Here is a 21,942-nt window from a genome sequence, read left to right as displayed (position 1 = left end):
GCTAGCCCTTTTCTCTCACACTTTACTTCCCAGACACCGTGACATTGAGAGGACTGTTTCTCCTTGGCTCCATGCTCCTCATACCACCGTAGGCCCAAAGGCACCATAAACAAGGCCAAAATGAGCCTCCCTTCCTTTCAAGCTCATTTCCCGAAGGCTGAGTCACAGGAGCAGAAGTCTAACATTGTCCCATTGATAGGACTGGGTTATAAGGAGGCTGTCTGTCACCTTCCTCTGGATATCATGTGGGCAAGCACTGTCAGAGTGGGGCTGTAAGCAAGAGGCTCAGCCATGAATGAATGTGTGTAAAAGCAAGACGGAGGGCAAGCATGAGGAGTGAAAAACAGCTCAGAATTAAATACGATCAGTGATTGATGCCGCTACCGTGTGTCTGCAAAAACCTGGACACCACACAAGCCAAGAGCCGAAAGAGAGGTACACAGAGCCCCCTGAGCACAGGAGAAAGAGCAGAGATCCTGGCAGACAGGCAGGTCCCGTTAGGCTAGGTCCCTTTCTTTGCCTCAAGGCACTTGAGCAACCTAATGTCTAATGGCTGAGCGACACGCTGCTTGCCACACACTTGAGTAAAAACATTATGCCAAGGTGGTCCACATGGGAACAGCATGAAGGCGAGGCTGGCATGCCAGAGCCCTGGTCAACTTCAGGAATTCTACAGCAATGGTTCTGATGCAGCCTGTGATCCCACAGAAGCTCCATCAACTGCTAGGGCTCGCTCTGACTGCGTTGTAGGCTGGAACTTTGCTTCTGTGCATGAACTGATTGTGACCGAAGGAGGTGACGTTCTCGTTTTTGATGAGATCGTAGCATTGTGAATGACTCTGAGGAGAAAAACTTCAGGCTAATGTAATGGCCTGGGTTTCAGAGAATTCAGACTATTACAATCTTTTAAGCTTCAGAAACTTGAAAAGAAAAAACACAAAATTTCATTTCAGTCAAGATGACTTGCTTCAGTCAAACCAATGGAAAGAGACAGGAAGAGGAAACTGGAGAGAGCTCTTTTGTCTTTTTTGCTGAAGTGGAAACAAGCCTAGAGCCTGCTAAACACACACTCTACCACTAAGACACGGCTCAAGCTTGGCTCTTGTGTCTTTTACTAAGACCAAACGGATACGTTTAATGGTGGGATAATGTGAACTTCCCCGGTGCACTTAACTCAAATGTATTCACAAGGCCTAGGGAAGTATCTCACTGGTAATGTTCTATCTCCCTCCTTTACACAAGGCCCCGGATTCTATCCCTAGCGTAAGGACTGTGGGGGTTGGGGCTAACATTGGAAATTAGAGAAATTCACACTGGAAACGTTAATTTTTCAAATAAATGTACACATAGCCGATTCTGATAAATAGGTTCCAGGAAAGGATGGGAAGGTATTTCTGAATGAACCTGTGGCTGTTTCAAGGTGGCTAACTAAACCAAACCCATCCTTCCATAAACACCAAAGACGGATTTGTATCGTCCTTGTGATAGCAGCTGGAATGCAAACCAACTCCATTTTTCTCTTTACTCTCCCTTCATTTATATGGAAATGAGATGTTTCCGAAAATGTATCTGTACCCAGTACCTACGTCAACAGCAAAGCTCCTCGCACACAAATTCCTCCAGCTGATTCTTGACTGTAAGGGAAAACAGCCAGGCAGCAGCATCTGAAACCCGTGTGCGTCATTCACCAAGAAGGACATTACCAAGCTGTCAATTTCCATTAACCTGCCTTGCTTTAAAAATAGCCTAAACTTCCCTATCTAAATAGGATGCTGCCCTTTTCTCCGAAGCGAAGGGAACAGGACACGGAAGTATAAAAAATAAATGAGCTTTTCCCCCTTTGTAAACAGGAGAAGGTTGACAGCAAACCAATTCTACATCCAAACTGAAGAGCTATTAATAAAATAAAGCACAAGAAAATGAAGAATCCATTTTAAACAGAAAATAAACAATGCTCTTCAAATATCATCGGCCATTTTTTAAAAAAGATCTGTCGGTTTCACTGATGGGGACAAACTCAAGGCAAACATGTGAGCAAAATTAAACACAATTTATTCCATAATTATGATCTTTAATATAGCCCCAAGACAGCACAGTGTAAAAATGTCCCCGAAGAACTGATGTTTGGCCAAAGAGGGGAAAAAAAATAGTTTTAAACAATATAAATTATTCTTTCTCCAAATCTGAAGTGTTTTCTAATTTTTATAGCTTAGCACATCATCATTTCCTAAGCTAGCTCCAGATATTTTTTCCCCTAAAATCAATTACAGCCAACAAATCCTACAGCCCATTCCTACAGCCTAATTGCTTGCAGAGAGCACTTTTCTGTTTTATACTCCAATGAGCAGATAACTATAGAATCAGAAAAACATCAACAGGAGCTGGAGAGATGACTCAGAGGTTCAGAGCACTGGACATCCTTCCTGAGGACCCAGGTTCAACTCCCAGTGACCACATGAAAGTTCACAGCTCTCTGTAACTCCAGTCTCGGAGGATCTGCTGCCTTCTTCTGACCTCCAAGGTCACCAGATACATGTGGAGTACACAGACATACACAGAGACAAAACATTCATATATATAAAATTAAAATAACAGTCGAAAGAAAAGAACCCATAGATGTTATCAAAAAAAAAAAAAAAAAAAAAAGCAGAAACTGGGCAAGAGAAGTCATTAATCAAGCTAGCAAATGCTTTACTCCACTGGGTGGGAAACATATTTTCCCCGTTTTTATTTCAGATAACATGTATGTTACTGTGTGTTAGCTTTGCCCACATATTCACATATTCACACATCCAAGCAATGCTGAAGCTTGTCAAAAACAGAATAACACAGCGAGGCCTTGTTAATGTTAATGATGGCCATCCCCTCAAGTAATTATCCAGGGCACAATCAAAACCTAGGACCTGGGTTTGAAAATAGTCTTAAGCAATGGAGAGAAATGGCAAAGCCGATTCACTGCATGTACTCAGAGGTCCGCCAACCCCCCACCCCCACCCCCCCGTCCATCAGAAGTTACTCCCAACACAGAACATGCTCTATCTGCTAGATCGGGACTTTATTTCCTTTATCTGCACTAAGTCATGACAACTGGCTTTCCATTCTGCCATTCATTCAATCACTGTTCGTGTCTGACTGTTGTGGGCACTGTGGGACGTGAAGGCAAACGGTATGGGTAAGAAACAGGCAGACTTACTCATAAAAACCATGTTAGATACAGCTAGAAGAGATCGTTTGGGAGTGTTATTTAGAGGTGTCAAAGGCCATGGGGCAGGGTCTTGAAACAGGTTGGATCTGAGGCAGAGGCTCCGAGAAAGCAGACAGGAAGGCTGGATGCAGTTAAGGCCTTGAGGGTTGGAGTGGAATGAAAGTCTGAAGCTTGAAGCTGAAGCCATATTGCTTTAGACTCTAATGTTAGCTAAGAACACATCATTGATAGACTTGGGGGTGGGGATGGGGGATGGGGGGAGATTTTAAAGAAGGAAGTGTTAACCAAAGCTGCGCTTGGGGAAAATTAACCTCACTGATGAACTAAATTAGGAAGGTGAAAATAAGAATTCTCATGGTCCGAGACCTGGAATCATTCTGAAGATCTATGCAGGCTCTGAGAGTCAGGTAGATCTTAGAGGTCACTATCTAGAATTAAACACAGCAGAAAGGCTTCCATGTTGGTCCCCGGACAGCCAGCAATAGAAAAAAAGGATGTCACTTGAAGAAGAGAATAGAGACATTTCTTTAAGTGTCAGAGACATTTGGGGAGTATGGACTTTAGGTTTTTTTCTTTTTGGGATAATAATATAATTCCATCACACAAATCCTTCCCCTTTTTTCTCTCCATACCCTTATACCCTTCCATGATCTCTTGTAACTCATGGCCTCTTCCTTTGGTAACTCTATGTACACATGTGTGTGCGTGTGTGGTTACTTTTTCCCCCCTAAATACATACACACAGCTCTCGGTCTATAACATGTTACTTGTACGTATGTTTTCGGGGCTGACTACTTGCTATTAGATATTGATAATTGATAAACTCATCCTTGAGGAAGACTGTTGTTTAAGTATGAGCCCAGTCAGTTCCAAATCCGACACACAGCTAAAGCAAACCAGGATACAGACTCTGATCCAGTGTTCCGAGATTGAAGAAAGCTCCATTCATCTTCCATGACATGAGAGGACTTAAGTCATAGCGTCTTGAAGCCTTAGTACTCTAGCCTATTTCTGACCATACTTTTCCATTAAAAACTGCCTTCATTTGGGTCAGCCAGTCATCAGTGACCTCTGGTGGGCTCAACGGAAATGTCTCAGCCTACCCTCCATTTATTATTTCACCCCTCACTATTTTCCCAGCCTCATCCTTCCCCATTTCCCTGAACTCACAATTCCTATCAGTTTACCCTGACCGACTCCATCTTCATCCTTCCCTGCTGTCTTCCCAACAGGGCCAAAGACTCACACTTCTCAAACAAGAGTCACAACAGCTGCACTTTCCAGAAATAAAAATTCTCCATATCACCTCAGATCTACAAGTTAGATGTCCTGGAGACTAGGTTCCTACCATCTGGGTCCTCAAAAACCTTCCAAGTTCAAATCCCTGGCCCAACAGTCACCTCACTCCTGGCTGCCTGCCTCTCTGAAAACATGTATGCATGTTTTCAGGGCTGACCTCTCAGTATTGGATAACCAATTGGCGTGCTCTTCCCTGAAGGTGGCTATGGATTAAACATGGGCTTCTCATATTAAGACATTGTCCTTATCTTGTCCCCATAGGGTCCATATTCTCATATTAAGGTAGCAAGTACTTGAGCATAGGAGTATAATGTCTAGTTGCCCCCAATATTCACTCTCCTACACCTCTACATGCCAGAACTCTGAACCCCTGGCTGCCCATCTCACACAAAACACACAGGACATCTTCCATAGTCAACCCTTTGTCTCTGTGCACATTACCTTTTCCTTTTTTTTTTAAAGAATTATTTATTTTACATAATAAGTAGTACACTGTAGCTGTCTTCAGTCACACCAGCAGAGGGCATTGGGTCCCATTGCAGATGGTTGTGAGCCACCATGTGGTTGCTGAGAATTGAACTCAGGACCTCTGGAGAGCAATCAGTGCTCTTAACCATTGAGCCATCTCTCCAGCCCAAGATGGGATTGTATGTATAGATTCTACCAGATGGTACAGGCAAGCTGACGTCTGAGAGCTTCCTCAGAAGACTTTCCACCTATTCACCTTATTCCATTGCCCCCCCCCCCCCCGTGCCCAGTTTCCAAACGTCTCTGGTACTGCCATGTCCAGAGTCTTTGGTAATTGTATGAACTGGCTAGCCACGTAGATCCCATTTTCCCATTCTACAAGGCCTTTTACTTTTGAACTTCTAACAGTTTTGCCAAGGCTGTCCCTGGTCCCACCATTCACATCCACCATAACTCCTTTGCAAAGGAAGACCATTACATTTCAGTGGCCTTTAGTGGGAGAGAGAAAACCAATCTCATATTAGTAGTATCTTTCTACAGAGGTCTCCAGTGCCATCTGCTATCAAGACTCTCGGTGCACAGTTTACACTTCACATAACTTCACTCACCCTCTTTTGTTTAAATTCTGTCCTAAAGAAAGGAAACGAAGTTTCTTGGCATTTACTATGTGGTTTTATATTATTACTTCATACTTAAAAATTTTACTCCCTATGTAGCGTAGCATTGGTTTATTCAGTACACTCTGATTTGCTTAAATGAAGAAATAACATCTTAACATTTTGATGCCTTCTAGGGCATCAGTTCTCAGTCTTGGCTACCTATGTGAATTACCTAAGGACCCCTTAGAACTGTAATACCACATCCTACTCCTTCAAGGAACTGAGCATCTCTGAATGATGCTAGGCGTCAGTGATGCTGAATGTGGGCAAAAGGAGGGAGCAGCACTCAGCAGGACTGGAGCTTCTGTGAGGATCTGTCCTGGACATTTAGCCCACTTATGAACACAAGCAAGCATAAGGCGTTGACTTTCCTTGGATGGCACCACCAACAAACTCTAGACCCTCATAAACCGATCCTTAAACCAGGAAGGCAACTCCACTGTGTTAGCCTAGACCTAGTTCAGCCATATTATCCCTGCCTGTTAGAAAACTCTGCACAGTCAACTGTCTATGTCTCATGACGGCTAGTCAAGGTACCAATGGGACCAGTGCATGACAGCCTTTCTCTACTGGGAGTGTTACCCATCTCTGCCTTGTTATTTCTTCATAACTTCTGGTCAACAGTTCAATGATCATATCACACTCGTGAAGGAAACCAGAGATATTTTGAGTGGCAACCTTCCAGTTCTTCAGATACTATAAAACAGACCCAAATAAACAAAAGACAGAGTTGCCAGGCAGCAAGGGTTCCAAAATAGCTATATAGCAGAGGCTCGGGAAGCTTGCTCCTGCCAGAAACAAAAGCCAGAGGGCGTGTATTGAACTTGCAAGTCCACAGCGGGCCTGTTGTTTTCCCTGAGATCTGACTACGCAAAAGGTGATACAGGAGAATTATGGAAGCCACAAATCCCCCTCAAGCATTCCTGAAAATTCAATTTTATCCAAGGCAGGGATCTTGGATGCCTGTGTCATTACCCTATCAAAAACATCTTCTCTTCTCCCTTCTTTCCTAGAAAATGGACAGTAGTCTGGTGAAAGGCAAGAAGAGGGAGGCAAGGCAAGACACCATGCAACTGTTAAAGCCTTCATAAGAGAGACTCAACAGAGAAGGAGGGACCCCTGTGGTCTGGAAAGAAGAGATTACATCACGTCCTAACTATTGAGCCTCATCCCTTCGCAGTTCAGCAGAAATTAACTGCCTAAAGAGACACCACTAAACCAGAAGGAGAACTGCAAATAAAACTGAGCAGGTAAATCGTGCTGCATCAAACCGTCCACCCTATGGAAGCCACATGGGAAACAGACCCCAGTGCCAAGAATTCTGTCCTGTGATCCATGCTTCCCTGGACCTTTCAGGTACAACGGAAGGTGGACACCATAACCAGAGCTGTGGCACTGTCTTCTGAAGGCAATTTCAAAGAGGGAGCCGTGCACTCTGACTTGGCTCTTTGTTTCTTTGTAGATGAAGACTGGGAAGTAAGCATCCTTAGGCTGGAAGACCTGGGAATGAGTTTGACTTTGCTAGCATCTTTAACTACAATGGTTGCTAACGCTGAGTAGTGAGCCGCCGCCTCCTTCTACTCCCCGCTCTAAGAAGAAACATCTGCTGCCCACACAGCCAATCAAGATAACCGGTGAGAACGGAGGAGCAACCAAGCATTGAAATTATTCGGTTCTAGATTTGCCGAGGAGTCTCTGGGAGCAATCAGGACAGGATATGTAGGTCAGAGTCTGCCAACAGATGGGATCCCTCTGAATTTACCTTCAGCATCCTGTGTGGTGAAGGAAGCCATTAAAGAGAACACAGCTAAGACAGTAATAGCAAGCGGTTCTCTTTTTACATAGTCACACCCTACAGCCATCAAGGACGCAAAGGACTATGATATTCATTGTTATATATGGACAGAATGATTAAAATATTCCTTAGGCAGAAACTACACTGAATATTTATTGAACACAAGCAAAGTATACCAATAAAATGTGCACACCTGTAATCCCAACACTGAGGAGACTGAGGCAGGAGGATTACAAGATTGAGACCACCTGGGACCCTGTGAAAGGAAGGGGGAAAAAGGAGGAGGAAGAAAGGGAGGGAGACAAAGAGACAAAGAAAGAGGAAGACAGAAACAGACATGCCATCCTATTGTTCAATTTCAATTTGAGTAAGCTCGGGGGATTGGTGGCATGCCCTATGCTCCCTTTCTTGTTTTAATTAGAGAACTAAGATGTTCCTGCGGTGATTTAAAGTTTCCTCCTGAACTTGATGAACTCCCACTTCTTCTAAAACAAACGCTAAAATTCAATATAGAAGAGACCTTGTCCAATGTGGAGTCCAGTCCTGGTGGTGCGGGGGTGTCTTCCCTTCTGGCTGAGAAACAAGTTTCTCCTTTGTTTCTACTGGACTCCCCACTAACAAAGACCAGAAAGGAGGAGGTGGGTTAAGTGAGCAGCCTGCCCAGAAAAATGAACAGAAATTCCTTATTACTAAAGACACTTGTGCTTCCAGGAGCCAAACTACAGAATGAGAATCCTTTGGCTAATTTATGGCTGGCCGGACGCCACTGCTTCTGGCTGGGGGCCAGAGGACCTGTGGGAAGGGGTGGCCGGGTGCCACAGAGAAGGTCACGCACTGCATGGCTAATGCAGCCTTTGGGTGTAGCTGCTCACCAGGAAACTGAAAACTCTCGGTCCAGCAAGCTTCCCAAGTGACTTCTCAGCTCGTGACATTTGCCAACCTTTACCTAACTGATCTTCATCAACCCTGCCAATCAAAGCAAGCGAGAAACCCCATCTATTTAAACGGGAACGGAAAACAAAGCCAATGCTCTCCAAAGTTCTATGGCTCTCACAAAGGAGTCTCACTCAGCAAATACCTGGCAAATGACATCCACGCTGTCTGTCCCCTCCATGCAAGACTTGTTTTTACTGGCTACGCCTAGTCTGGGTAGAGAACGACTTTTTCCTAGTGAATTTAATAACTATTACTATGTGATCTTAGAGCTGTATTACACGCACCAAGCAATGAAATTCCAAGTTAGGATTAGAGGCAGAGAACGTGCCTCCCTGTAGACTATAGCAGCCTGTACATTCCGATTCCTGAAGTGACTCGGGAAGTGACAATATCAGCTTCGTGTCAAGCTGCCCCAAGGTGGCTGCAGTTGTCGTGCATATGGCTTCTACAGGGAAAAAAAAAAATCCTTTCAAGAACTCATCAGATGCAGTTTGTTTCAAGTTGAACAAAAGGGGATGGGAGAATCCGGGCATTCATAGATCTGGACCATTCCACAGGGAAAACAGTTGTATCCAGCCTCCTCACCCTCATCATCCAAAAGTCTAAATTTTAAGAAATTTAATAAATCATTAAATTGGTAATCCCCAAAGAAACCTGAGTAATTAAAGCTGAGGAGTCCACAACGCTATCTTGGTGGGGGAGGGAGAGTCTATTTTTGTAATTAGCCTGACCCCTTCTAAGCTGGTCTTTGAATCTCCAAGTCGGCAGCAACCATAAATCTGTTTTTAATTCCTCAACACCCATGGTTGTTCTTTGAAAAGGAGGAAGATGATGACGGCAGGATACACGCAAACAACTGTGAACCCTTACACGGGGGAGGCACAGAAAGTGAGTGTGGAACTCTCTCCCGAGCGTGGCCAGGATCATGGCGTGAACATCAAAAGGGGGAAGAATAAACCAAAAATGTACTTAAAAAGATCTTAAATGTGTGTTTCCAGATGTGCGTGAGTATCCTCACAGGCCAGAAGAGGACATCAGATTCCCTGGAGCTTGGTTACAAGCAGTTGTGAGCCATCCAACATCGGTGCTGGCAACCAAACTTGGGTCCTGTGAAAGAGAGCAGCAAGTGCTCTTACCCACTGGGCCATCTCTGACCTCCTCACTGCTGTTTCGTTTCGTTTCGTTTTGTTTTGTTTTGTTATGTTTTGTTTTGTCTTAATGTGTTAAATTCACAAACTACAAGTATCTTAAAATGACCCTACTCCCATTTCTAAATGGGAGTTCCTTCCAAAAGGGCGGTTGTGGCTGTAGCTATAGAATTACTGCAGCTGAAATAAAGTGCAAAATACGGAAGAGCAGTTAAGACCACCACTCTCCACTCCTCACACACAGGTCAGCCATACCCAGGAATTGCAGGCAGTCATGGGGCATTCAACCTGGTGGCTCTAAACTCTTTCTAAGATGAATAGAATTTGTCCTTTTGGTGAGTGTTACTTTATGTTAAATCTCTCTTAAAATATTGCCAGGCACAGAGGGGCAAGTCTTTAATCCCAGCACTCAGGAGGCAGAGTCAGGAGGGTCTCCGTGAGTTTGAGACCCCGTTTTAAAAACCGAAGAGAAAAGGAGGGAAAGAAACCGATGTATTTGTGCTGTCTGTATTCATTCGTTCCTGTTTGTCTGTGGTGCTGAGATTTTATCCCAGGACCTCACTCTTCCCAGGTGAACGCTAACACTAAGCTCTCCCCGCAGCTTTATCTAAGGTTTAAAGCCTTGTATTTACTGTTCGCTGAAGGAAACGCACATGCTCCCCAGTGATCTACAACTAAAGCGGACAGTAAATTGGAAAGGTTTTACACCAAAGACTGGACTTGAGTCAAACAACTCTGAATACATAAAGTTTTTTAAAAAGTGAAAGAATCAAAAATATGTATAGCATACAAAGTAGCAAACAATACTCCCATCCACTAAAGGTATCATCATCAAGAAAGACATACGGAGGCCCGGGGTCCAGGTCTGGGAGCTTAGTATAGCAAACCCATTCCTCAAGGAACCTGTGACAACGTCACAGCCAAGGCATGTCATACCTGAAAATACAAAAGACCTTTTACCATTTAACATACGTCTTTCCATAAAATGCAAAGCCTCGCTCTTCTACTCCTAAATGGCCAAGATCTGAGTCAGTGTTGTGCTATGGGCAACCTCTACCTGGTCATGCGGATCTCAGTGTCGCTCCCGAGCTCCTGTTCACTCACACTGCAAAGGTTTGAAACCCTGCCACCATCAAACAAGGCTGAGGAAAAACTGGCTTAAGGGCATCACATTCTGAGTGATGCTTAAAATGTCAAAAGGAACACCTGTCTGCGGCTCTAACATTTGGTGTTTAATCAATTAGGAGGGAAAAACAGTGAAAATACCAGCTGCCAACAAAATGGCTTAATGCACCAGGAGAACCTGTTTGGGAGAAAAGCACAGAGTTCTCAGACTTTTTAAGATGAACTTCTGTTAGCTGTCCCTCACGCCACAGACAATTCAAAAACTTTAAGCTTTGCTAAATTAGAATTCCTTTCTTTTCTTACTCTTTCTTCCTTTCTGTCTTTCTTCTTTCCGTTCTCTTTGGGTTTGTTTTGAGACAGGAACTCATGAGCCCATCTATACCAGGTTGGCCTCATATTCATCGAGTGGCTTTAAACTCTTGACCCTACTGCCTCTGTCTCCTGTGCCGGGATTGGTTTGTCAAATTCTGGGGACTGAATTCAGGGCTTCCTGCATGTTAGGCAAGCACTCTGTCAACTACGCTGACATCCATACATATAAGTCCTCTAGCTCCAGTACTCTTTATATGTTTTTCTCTCTTACCCATGAGCTAGGGGGTGGGGGCGGGGGTATCTCACTATATAGCCTTGGCTGACCTCAAACTTATGATGTATACCAGGCTGGCCTCAAACTCATAAAGATCTGCCTGCCTCAACTCTGCCTTCTAGGATTAAAGGCGTGTGACACTCACTACCCTGGGCTAAAAACTCTTTACATTTTTAACTTCTTTATAGAAAAGAACTGCTGGTCTGCTTGCCACTGGGCACTCAGGATGGCTCACCTCTCAGGACTTCCATTTCTGTGGCTTTTTGTGAGAGATGAACAGACAGATCAAGGCTTCTCAGCCTCGGTACTGCTGAGCCAAGAATCTCTGGGATACACACAGTCTTTTCTCTCCAACTCTGATACCTTATAAAACATTAGCTCATCTTATTAAATGCTGTCTGTTGAACCATTGTTCAGAAGTACCGTTAAGAGAATACTCACTTAACCTTTGAGAAATTAAAATACAGTGGCCACTTCTGACAACTTGAATTTTAGTAGATTCTAACGTGATCATTTGTAATAAAAATTGATTTTAAAAAAATCAACAAAGCAAATAAGAAAGTCAATATAAATGAAGCATAGATTAGCAAGATTTCATCTCATTTCTGAGGGTAATTCCACCAAATGAACCAAAAAGGTAAGAAATTAATAAAACACACGCACAGCTCAATAGGACAAACAAATCATATATTCCATTTCTCCAGAGAATTTGTATTTTTATAAGGTGTTTTCCTTAGCAAAAAACAAGCTTCAGTTTTCTAGACACCAAACCCTCATCTCACCAATCGATGTCCTAGTGCAGGGCTGACACTAACTAAGTCCAAAAGCAAAGCTATCAGTCAGACGAGCCTTTCGGCAGCAGGAATGGAGAGCAGGGGGCCATTTGCTATGTTGACAGACAATATTAATGTCATTATTCAGAAAAACGTGTGAGACCTGTCAAAAAGCTATGCATATGCCCCTCAGGTTTGAAACTAATCTGAAAAAGTCGCTTCTTAAAATAATATCCAACAGTGCCTAAGGTCATTCAGGGAGCAATGCATGAGGGGGACTAGAAGAAAGCAGAAAGGATTGCTTGAAAGTGTGGAGAATAGTCCGTGGGGTCTCCTGGCCTTCCGTCTCCACCCTACCAGTGAGGACAGAGGCCAAAAGTCAACTCACAAACAGGCACATCGCACGCAGATGAACTTTCTCTCTCTCCTCATGATTGTCCTCCTTCTCCCTCCCAACTTCTACGTCCTAAAGTGTCTGGGTATACAGTTCCAATGGTGTTTAAAGAAGAGAGCAGCTAAGTGGTTATATTAGCTCTCCCGAGCGGCCATGGCAGCCACACATGTACAAAGGAATGAATGCAGTAATGGAAAACCCCCGGTGCCTGAGAAAAGGCAGATGTCCGGCCGGGCAAGAGACTGCTTCAAGTTCTCTTTCTCACCTAAGTTTCCTGCAATGAGTGGGCCAAAGTGCAGAAGCACAGCCCAGCAATGTTTATAGCAGTGCAGAGTACTGTGCAGATTGTAGCTTTAGGAGTTGTTTGTGTTTATGTAGGAGGGGCTTTGGGTAGAGGCCAGAGAACTGGAAAGTGGGCCAGGGGGAGTTGGGGGGGGGGCTTCTGGATGGGTGGGGAGTGTAATAGAAGACATGGGTATAAAAGCAGAAGTGAGGATTCTGGTGAGGGAAGGTTCAAGCAGGGACAAGGACAGGGAAATGGGAGGTCAGCAAAGGTGGGGACAGCATCCTCCAAAACTAGGTGTGTGTGAAAATGCTGCCAATAAGAAACCTGTTATTTTGTGTGCCACCTTAACAAACAGATTTTTAAAGGAAAAAAATTATGGATACGGCACACCTCTCACACAGGGTCAAGGGAGACTGTCGCATACACAAGTGACCATCAACAGAAGAGTACACCTTCCCTCAAACCAAGGGACATAGACCACTCTCTCCACTCCTGCTTCCCTGGAGGTGTGCTAACTCCATCCGATGCTGCTCTGCGACAGACCTCAGCGCCCACCGCATTTAAAGTTGCTAGGGACATATCATTCTATTGCTTTTCATTTCCAAGGCACTCAGTTTGTTCTATCAAAGGACAGGGAAAGCAAAGAGAAATAGTTTGATGCTTTTAAATTTCCATTCATCCTGGCCATCTGAGTACAAAACAACCCTGTAGCTTTCGGTTCGGCGTGGCCTCTAATTACACGGCCCTTTCACAGTATTACGAAGCAGTGTGCAGCTTTCCAATACAACTTCAGTAAACCTGCAAAACTTCTGTCTTTACCTCCTGACTGATGCAAAACGCTTGGCCACAGCTCCACACCAGTACAAGGCTCAGCTCTCATCGAAAAGCACAGGCTGCCACCTACTGGCCATGAGCCTTCCTGCACCATACACACAAGGCTTCCCAGAACAGGAAGCCTGGGTATCTTGGTCTGCTTTCTATTGCTATGATAAAACACTGTGACCAAAAGTATCGACCGGGTTGTTTCACCTTACAGCTGAATGTCTGCATAAAGGGAAGTCAGGGCAGGGACTCAAGGCGAGAACCAGGAGGCAGGAACTGAGGCACAGACCGTGGAGAAAATGACAGGGGCACTTCTCAGTCAAGGCTGACTCTTCTCAGATGACTCTAGCTTGTGTCCAGCTGTTGAGAACTAACAGTCAGCTCATCATAAAAAAACATCGTCTTCAACTATAGTATTACAATATTTTTAGTTTATATAAATTATTTTAACTTCAAAATAATGGTAATAAATGTTTATGTGAAACCAAAAAATTCCTGGAGTACACTCAGAAGAGCAGAGTATTTATTTGAGCTTTATGGTTTTGTTTCTGCCCTTTCTTTTTTTCTTTTTCGTGCCATGAACCAGAAATATTTCTGTAAGTGTAAGGAAAACCTATTTTTATATATATTCTCTCCAGCATCCACATTACCCTTCAGTTCTGAAAACAGAACTTGGTCACAGAGCAGTAACTTAACTTTCCATCTCCATCAGATTCAGATCTTTTGAGATTCGAACGCAGACCCCCACAGCACCTTTTCACCCTGGTGCTATGGGTTACTCTGACACAAAGCTCAAGCTAAAGATGTGCAGATGAAAGACCCTGAATCTGGGTGTGGACTCTGCCACACTTTCATGCTTCCCTACGCATAATCTATAGTACGCACCAGGCAATTGTGATTCAATGTCTGTCCTGAGAAAGTTCTGGGGAATGGCTGCTCCGTTAATATCTAGTTATGTGCTTACTGGTGTTTATTTACACGTTTTCTGATCATTATTTTCTGACCTCACACATCCTTCCTTAGATCGTTGCTTTCTTCGTTACATTCATGTATAAAAGTACACTGCAACCGAAGTAAAATCATCTATGGCATTAGACTGTAGTCTGCCCCATTCTTTAAGGTCCTCAAATCGCAAGTCTCACAGACAGATCTTCATAGGTCGGTAAAAGCTGACAGTCAACAACTGTGGGACTCTGAAGTGACGATTTGGGGTAGAAGAGTGAATCTATGGCTCTCGAGCTCAGGGTAGAGGTATTAATTAGAGGAAGAAAGTCACAAGCTGCTAGGACGTCAACAGGAGAAAATATGAATAAAACGCCCCAGGCAGAAAAGATTCGGTAAAGAATCACCCGTGTAACCTTGTGAGAAGAACCAGGAAAACTCTCCCCCAGCTTAAATACATCACTGAATCAGTGGGAAAGGGACTGCCCTCAGTGTGCAGCTGTACCACACAGAGAAAATACCAAGTTGTAAAAAGCATGACTCTGCCCTTTAAATATTAATATGTATAAACCTATTCAGACATGCTCCAGAGGTGAAATATTCAGATGTGCCCGGTGATTATCTCTGGATACCTGAGCAGTGTTTTCTCTGTCTTCCTAGCTTCCTGAAATACATAGACAATGTACACTCATCTCCCTAAAATCAAACATATAAAAGGTTTTTTTTCCTAAAGATTTAAAGTTTCTAAGAGTCGGCAGTACAGAAGACAGCTTTAACCAACTTCTTCCGCCTCTCAAAGGCTGACAGAACACATAGCCAGGAGGGTTGGAGCCCTCTAATCAGGAAGAAGAACATACTTCCACACGGAACTCCATACCCCGGACCTCAGGGATGGTGCAATAGGGAAACACTAATTTTGTTACAGCTCTTAACCGCCCCTGCTGCCCATTCAGAACATACCTGAGCATTCTGGGGCAGAGGCCACTGGCAGATGACTGATAACATCCTTCTCCTAAGCCTGAATGTACCTGCCTTGCTCTCTCTGAGATTAGGCAAGAGGGAATGAAGAAATGAAGCATGGGGCACCGAAAAGGCACCAGTAACAGGAAGAGTAGAAACACATTCATTAGCAAGTCAGAGGGGTGAGCTTCGTCAGAACCAAAGCAAGCTCGGATGGCTCTACCTCTGAGTGAAAGGACAATGCAATCGGCATGTAGAAAGGAGGTCTGTGCCTTGCACAGACTCATAGGAGGGGCTACAGGCTCTAAGTCCTCTAAGCAGAGAACACTTCACAGCACACAGTAGGCTTTTTCTGGTCATCCCCAGGTTTTAAGTCTGAGGTTTCCCAAAGGAAACTAAGTGTGGCTTCAAGACTGAACCATAGGACTCTTGCCTGAGCTTCCCTACGGACTGGCCAGATCTCCACAACTGTGTAAGCCAATGCTGTTAATAGAAAGTAATTAAGACCAATGTCTTCATTAGAGTTTTCATTGCCATAAAGAGACACCATGACCAAGGCAACTCTTACAAAGGACAATATTTCATTAGGGTTGGCTTAACAGGTTCGCTGGTTCAGTCCATTATCATCAAGATGGGAAGCATGGCGGCATCCAGGCAGACATGTGCTGGAGAAGAGAGCTCTACATCTTGATACAACTGCAGCCAGGAGAGGACTGACTGTCTCCCAGGCATCAGGAAGGTCTCAGAGCCCACCCCTACAGTGGCACACTCCCTCCAACAAGGCCACACCTCCTAACAGTGCCACTCCCTGGGCCAAGCCTATTCAAACCACCACAGCCACCAACAGCAACAAAATATCCACTCTTACTAACACAGACCAATGGGCAGAATCTTGAGTCAGAGACGACAGAACTCAGCTTGACTATAGCGAGTGACAAGAGGAAGAGGTCCATGGGTAGATCCATGTTGTATGTTGTGAGCTGTTTTGGCGTTTTGCAATTTGTGATACATGTAGAGTACACTACGTTAGAAGATTCTAGCTAGAACAGGTTTGGAGAAACCTGGGCCATAGAACTCGGCAGGATGTTGCCAAAATAAAAGGAACCCAACCAAACAATAATACAGCAATGGCACAGACGTGTCTTGTATTTTCAAGACCCTTGAGTAAATATTCTACTAAATGCTGTTTACATAGCTAATAACTTACCATATTTGTCTCGTAAGCCAACAGTACATCGGAAGACTCCACCAAAGGCAACGTCCTCACCAAATATTACTGAAAAATGATTGTTCAAAGAATATATTTAGTAATCCCCAAATAGTAAGTCGTGAGAAATAAGGAACTTAAACATTTTGATTCGAAATTATGCATACACATACATACTCGTATCTGTGTAATACAAAAGTGGCATACACATACACACACACACACACACACACACACACACACACACACACACATATATATATATATATATATATATATATATATATATATATACACACCTGTTTGCATAAGTCATACATATGGGTAAATATATACATATAATCCTGTGTATAATATATACATATTATATATAATATATATACACACACACACGTAATTATGTATGTGTATACAAAGCCAACCAAGCTTTAAGAACTCAGCAAGACCAAGACATTCAGCAGTTAGGCTAAGAGTGTAACTTGCAAAGGAAAGTGGCTAACGACGTCCTGGAACTCTAGCTCCAGAGCAATCTGACAGCTCAAGCACCCCTAGCCTCCATGGGTACCTGCACTCAAATGCACATACCCACGTATAACATACACATAACTAAAAACAAAATGAATTCTAAAAATTAAATTACTTATGACATTGTTCCAAAGATGTGCTACGCATACACTAGCAAATTTTTTTTTCAGCCATGGGGAAAATTGAAATTATGACACTGGCCGGAAAATGGGTGGGACCAGAAATCATTACATTGGTTAAAATAAACCAGACTCAGAAAGATAAAATAAATACCGCCTGCTTTCTCTCATACATAGAACACATGTGTGTGCTTGTGCAACCAGAGCTGTTATCATGAGAGGACTGAAACAGACCTTAAGGGAAGGAAGAGGAGGAGAAAGAGAGGAATAAAATTTGACATTGAAAGAAGAATGGGGACAAGCTAAGTAAGCAAGGGGAGAGTGGGTGAGGGGAGGAAACGCATCATTACAAACTATGACACCTATGTGTGACAGTGCCATAGTAAATTCCACTGCTCTGATGGCACCTTAAAAGATGATTTTAAAAACAGAAATACTAAAATTATTATTTTAGAAAATATTAACAAGTTCAGTGTAAAAACAACCAAAACATATACAAATCTAATCTTTATGCTGTATTTAAATATCTACACAAAGCAGTATTTCCTGGTCTTTCCTATATGCTAAGCTAATGGGAGTAGCCAGTCAGTGTCAGTGAGAAAGCAACATATAATAAGGGGCCACATGTAATGTGAAGGGCAAGTTAGCAAAGATATACACGATGATCAGAAATGAGTCCGATAAGCGTGTGTTAATACTGCAAGAGGATCCTTTTGCTTTGATGATCTGCTCAGGTGTCCAGTTCTGGAAGGAACAAGGCCACACACATGCATTAAGTTTACCTGCAGTAGGGTCTTTGGCCAATGAGTTATCCAAGGCACTTGTTATTGACTGGAAGAGGTTCATTTTCTGAGTTTGCCCTGTGAAAAGTAAAGTTATATTGTATCAAAACCTGTGACACGTGGAAAAAATGACCAGTTTCTTAACAGTTGTTATAACAGGGTTTTCGAAACAAAATGAAATCACAGGAATTTACCAAATGATTTGCAGAGATCTCAGATCTATAAAAGATGCACATGCAGGAAGCCTCCAGCGGGGGGGTGGATGAAGTAAGCCCTAAGTTGCTAAACAACGTCTAGAAAAGTAAGCAAATGGAGAGAAACAGCCAAATGGTGAAGGGTCTGTAGACAAAAGCTACAACTTCCGGTAGAAAAGGAGGGGAGCCAGGCAGTGTTGGAAGAGAGCACCCTAGACAGGTGTTATGAACCAAAGGTATAAAGAACACACATGGCCAGTGCCTATGTTTGAACCGGTGACAGTACCGAAAGGCCACAGCCCATGAAGCAGTAAGGAAGGCCAAAGATAAACTCTGGTGTGCAGGACCAACCATTGGTGCTAGGAGAATACTCTGGTCTCTTCCGTAAACATATCAGCCAGTCCTTCCTATTCTCCTACTGCTTAAAATGCCGTGCCTGTCTCTGTAAAGTCCTTGGGAAGGAATATATGAGGCAATACAGAGAAAGAACTTAAGATGGTGTCTCATAAACCAATGGTGCACTGGAAGACTCTGCCAAAGGCAACATTTTCACCAAATATTACCAAAAAATGATGTTCAAAGAATATATTTTGCAATTCCTAAATGCAGAGGGAAAACTAGCTGTCAATGGTTAGATCCAGGTTTGTTCATGACCCTCTCAAGTTCATCAAAAGCTTTTTTGGACAGAACTCCTCATGTAGCAAATTAAGAATATGTATGATTTCGGAGCTTTGAACTCAGGCTGGCCCAGGCCCACAGTCACCAGAACTGTAGTCTAACTCCTCTCCAGCAGCATTTAGAGCACAGACAGGCTTCACATGAAATTTCTGGTAAACAGTCCAGGCCTTACCTTGGCACATTATCTACTGACAACTCCTGCTCCCACTCTAGCCACTGTCCCTCTAACTTCCATGCTCTTTAATGTGAACTAATGCAAGGCACAGTCAAGGTCTAACAGCCAGCATGGGTCCTAACAGCTCCTGCTGTTGGCTTCGAACCTGACCATGAGGTGCTGGTCACTCACCTTTTCCTCTTCTTCGTTACCCCACCAGACTCCACCATCTTTAAACCTTCCACTGTTCTCTCAGCCTGACCTCTGGCATTCTGCTTGACCTCAGGTATCTCTGATTGCTTCACTACTGACGCATGCCCAAGCTTCAGGCCTTGACAGTGCCCTGTCAGAACACCCTGCTTCCTTCCCTCTGCATCCAGAATATTGCCTTGTTTATACTCTTGTTTCTGGAGACAGTAAGAACTCATTCAGGGGCTGGGGAGATGACTCAGTGGTTAAAAGCACTGGCTGTTCTTCCAGAGGACTCAGGTTCAATTCCCAGCACCCACATGGTGGCTCACAACTGTCTGGAACTCCTATTCCAGGAGATCTGACACCCCTACACAGACACATGTTCTGAAGGATCATCAATGCACATAAAAATAAATAAGTTAGATTTGAAAAAGGAATTCATTCATTCAGTATCATTCTATCAGCCATGTGGAAGCTGCTTAATAGCTTGCTCTCTGACTTCCTTATACAAGCCAGGTCCTCCCATTCAACCTTCCCCAGTTAACAATCAAGAAAATACCCCCTCAGGCTGCCCTCAGGCCAATCTGATTAAAGCAATCCCCCTAGGCTGTGTCAAGTTGACGGCTGACAAAACATAACCGTTTAGGATAAACATTTTTCCTAACAAGAATAACATGCTCTCTCCTACTTCATACATGTAATAAAATAATATTTCTGCTTATTAGGGTTTTTATAGTTAAGAGCCTAGGGAGAACAAGAACACCTAATCTCGTTTTCATTTCAGTTTTGCTGACCATTTAATAGCCAATGTCCCCACAAGACCTTTTCTTTTCCCAGAACTAGGGACCAAACCCATATCCACCTCCGAGCTCTGCCCGCAGCTCTCTGGTTGATAGCATCCCCCTGCTGCTCAGCAAGCCTTTACAGAAAAGGAGTAAAATCATCCAACACTGAGGCAGGAGGACTGTGAGTACAAGGCCATCCTAGGCTGTATAAGGAGCTCCTGAGAATGTCTTCTTGACACTGTAAAAAATTGCTTCACCTTATGGAAAACAATTTACGAGTTACTTATGTTTCTGAGTCAGCTCACAAATAATATTCTCACTAGTGGATATCTTTGCCAAACATTGCAAAGTTTAGGGCTGGAGTACTCTTTAGTACTATCCCAAGTTTATAAATGACAATTCTCATACATGACATCTCCCTTCAATTCTTTTTAAAGCTGGAGCCTATGCAGATGGTATAGAAGAAAACATTTTACTCACAGTCACAACTTTATGACTATAATATATAATATAGGCTTGCTTACAGCTCAATGACAGACAGCATGTCCAGCATGCCTGCTTGACCTCAATCACCAGCAAAAAAACCAACAAGAACAAAATAAAGTAAAAGACTCTATAAATCCAAGTGTGCCTGGCTATAAAAGCCAGAAGTCCAGTGTAGGGGAATATCAGGGCGGGGAGGTACGAGGCAGTGGGTAGGTGGGTGGGTGGATGAGGGAGCACCCTCATAGAAGGTGGGAGAGGGAAGGAGGGATGGGGATGGGATACTGGATTTGTGGAGGGGAAGGGGAACCTGAAAAAATGGGATAACATTTAAAATGTAAATAAAAATTGCAATTTAAGAAAAAAGAAATTTAAAAAATCTGATGTCTTCCTTTATTGCTTTGTTGGGTTTTTTTGTTTGTTTGTCTTTGGTTTTGTTTGTTTTGTTTTCATTTGTCTTTTTGACACCACATGGCCCGGGCTGGTCTGGGATTCACCACATGGCCTCGAACTCACAGTGATCCACCTTACTCGGCCTTCAAGTGCTAGAAATGAAGGCATGTGCGAACAGACCCAAATCCACCTTGTTTTTTAGGGTCTGAACTAAGAACTGAACTGAGAGCTTATTGGCTAGACTGACTAGCTGCACAGCTGTAAATCCTTCCTGTTCCAACCTCCAGAAATGGGAGTGTGATGATTTGTATATGCTTGCCCCAGGGAGTGGCACTATTAGGGAGGTGTGGCCTTGTTCGAGCAGGTGTGTCACTGTGGGCGTGGGCTTGAGCCCCTCACCTTAGCTGCCTGGAAGTCAGTCTTCCACGAGCAGCTTTCAGACGAAGAGGTAGAACTCTTGGCTCCTCTTGCACCATGCCTGCCTGGCACTGCCATGCTCCCACCTTGAGGATAATGGACTGAATTTGTAAGCCAGCCCCAATTAAATGTTATCCTTCATCAGACTTGCATTGGTCATAGTATCTGTTCACAGCAGTAAAACCCTCACTAAGGCAGGGAGTATAGGCAATCCCCTGCCACAGGCAGCTCTTTAATCCCAGCACTGGTTAGGCAGAAGCAGGTAGATCTCTGAGTTCAGTGCCAGCCTGGTCAACAGAGTTCCAGAGCTGCCAGGGTCCTACAAAGCAAACCACATCATGACTCCTTAGAGAAAGTCCTACACAGATCATACTGGAATAATCCCCACTCCATGCACACCCACAAGGCCCTGCTAAGTCCTATCTCTGCCCACCTGAACTGTCCCATTACATCACTGGCCTGAAAATTCACCACTGAGTCATCTCTCAGTTCCATTATGTAAGCAGAACCTATACACACGAACCCCTCCAGCCAGAAGCTCCCTCTCACACCTCTGGGCACCTTTCTAAAACCTTGGCTAAACATCTTAGAGCTGTGACTGATCTATCTGTCTTA

The 21,942-nt window shown here is 43.7% G+C and overlaps 1 protein-coding gene across 1 annotated transcript in view; it reads right to left on the bottom strand.

The window, feature by feature from the left end:
- The window catches only part of Bckdhb (branched chain keto acid dehydrogenase E1 subunit beta), a 182,523-nt gene that overhangs the window by 153,999 nt on the left and 6,582 nt on the right, over positions 1 to 21,942 (bottom strand). Inside the window, exons 2-3 of the mRNA NM_019267.1 lie at positions 18,032 to 18,109; positions 16,606 to 16,674 (exon numbers count right to left, since the gene is read on the bottom strand). Of these exons, the coding sequence (NP_062140.1) occupies positions 16,606 to 16,674; positions 18,032 to 18,109 (147 nt within the window). The remainder of the gene's footprint in view (positions 1 to 16,605; positions 16,675 to 18,031; positions 18,110 to 21,942) is intronic.

The sequence above is a fragment of the Rattus norvegicus genome, chromosome 8 (assembly GCF_036323735.1).
Source record: "Rattus norvegicus strain BN/NHsdMcwi chromosome 8, GRCr8, whole genome shotgun sequence".
Lineage (NCBI taxonomy): Eukaryota > Metazoa > Chordata > Mammalia > Rodentia > Muridae > Rattus > Rattus norvegicus.
The sequence above is the reverse complement of the archived record's forward strand: the minus strand, read 5'-3'. Positions and strand labels throughout refer to the sequence as shown.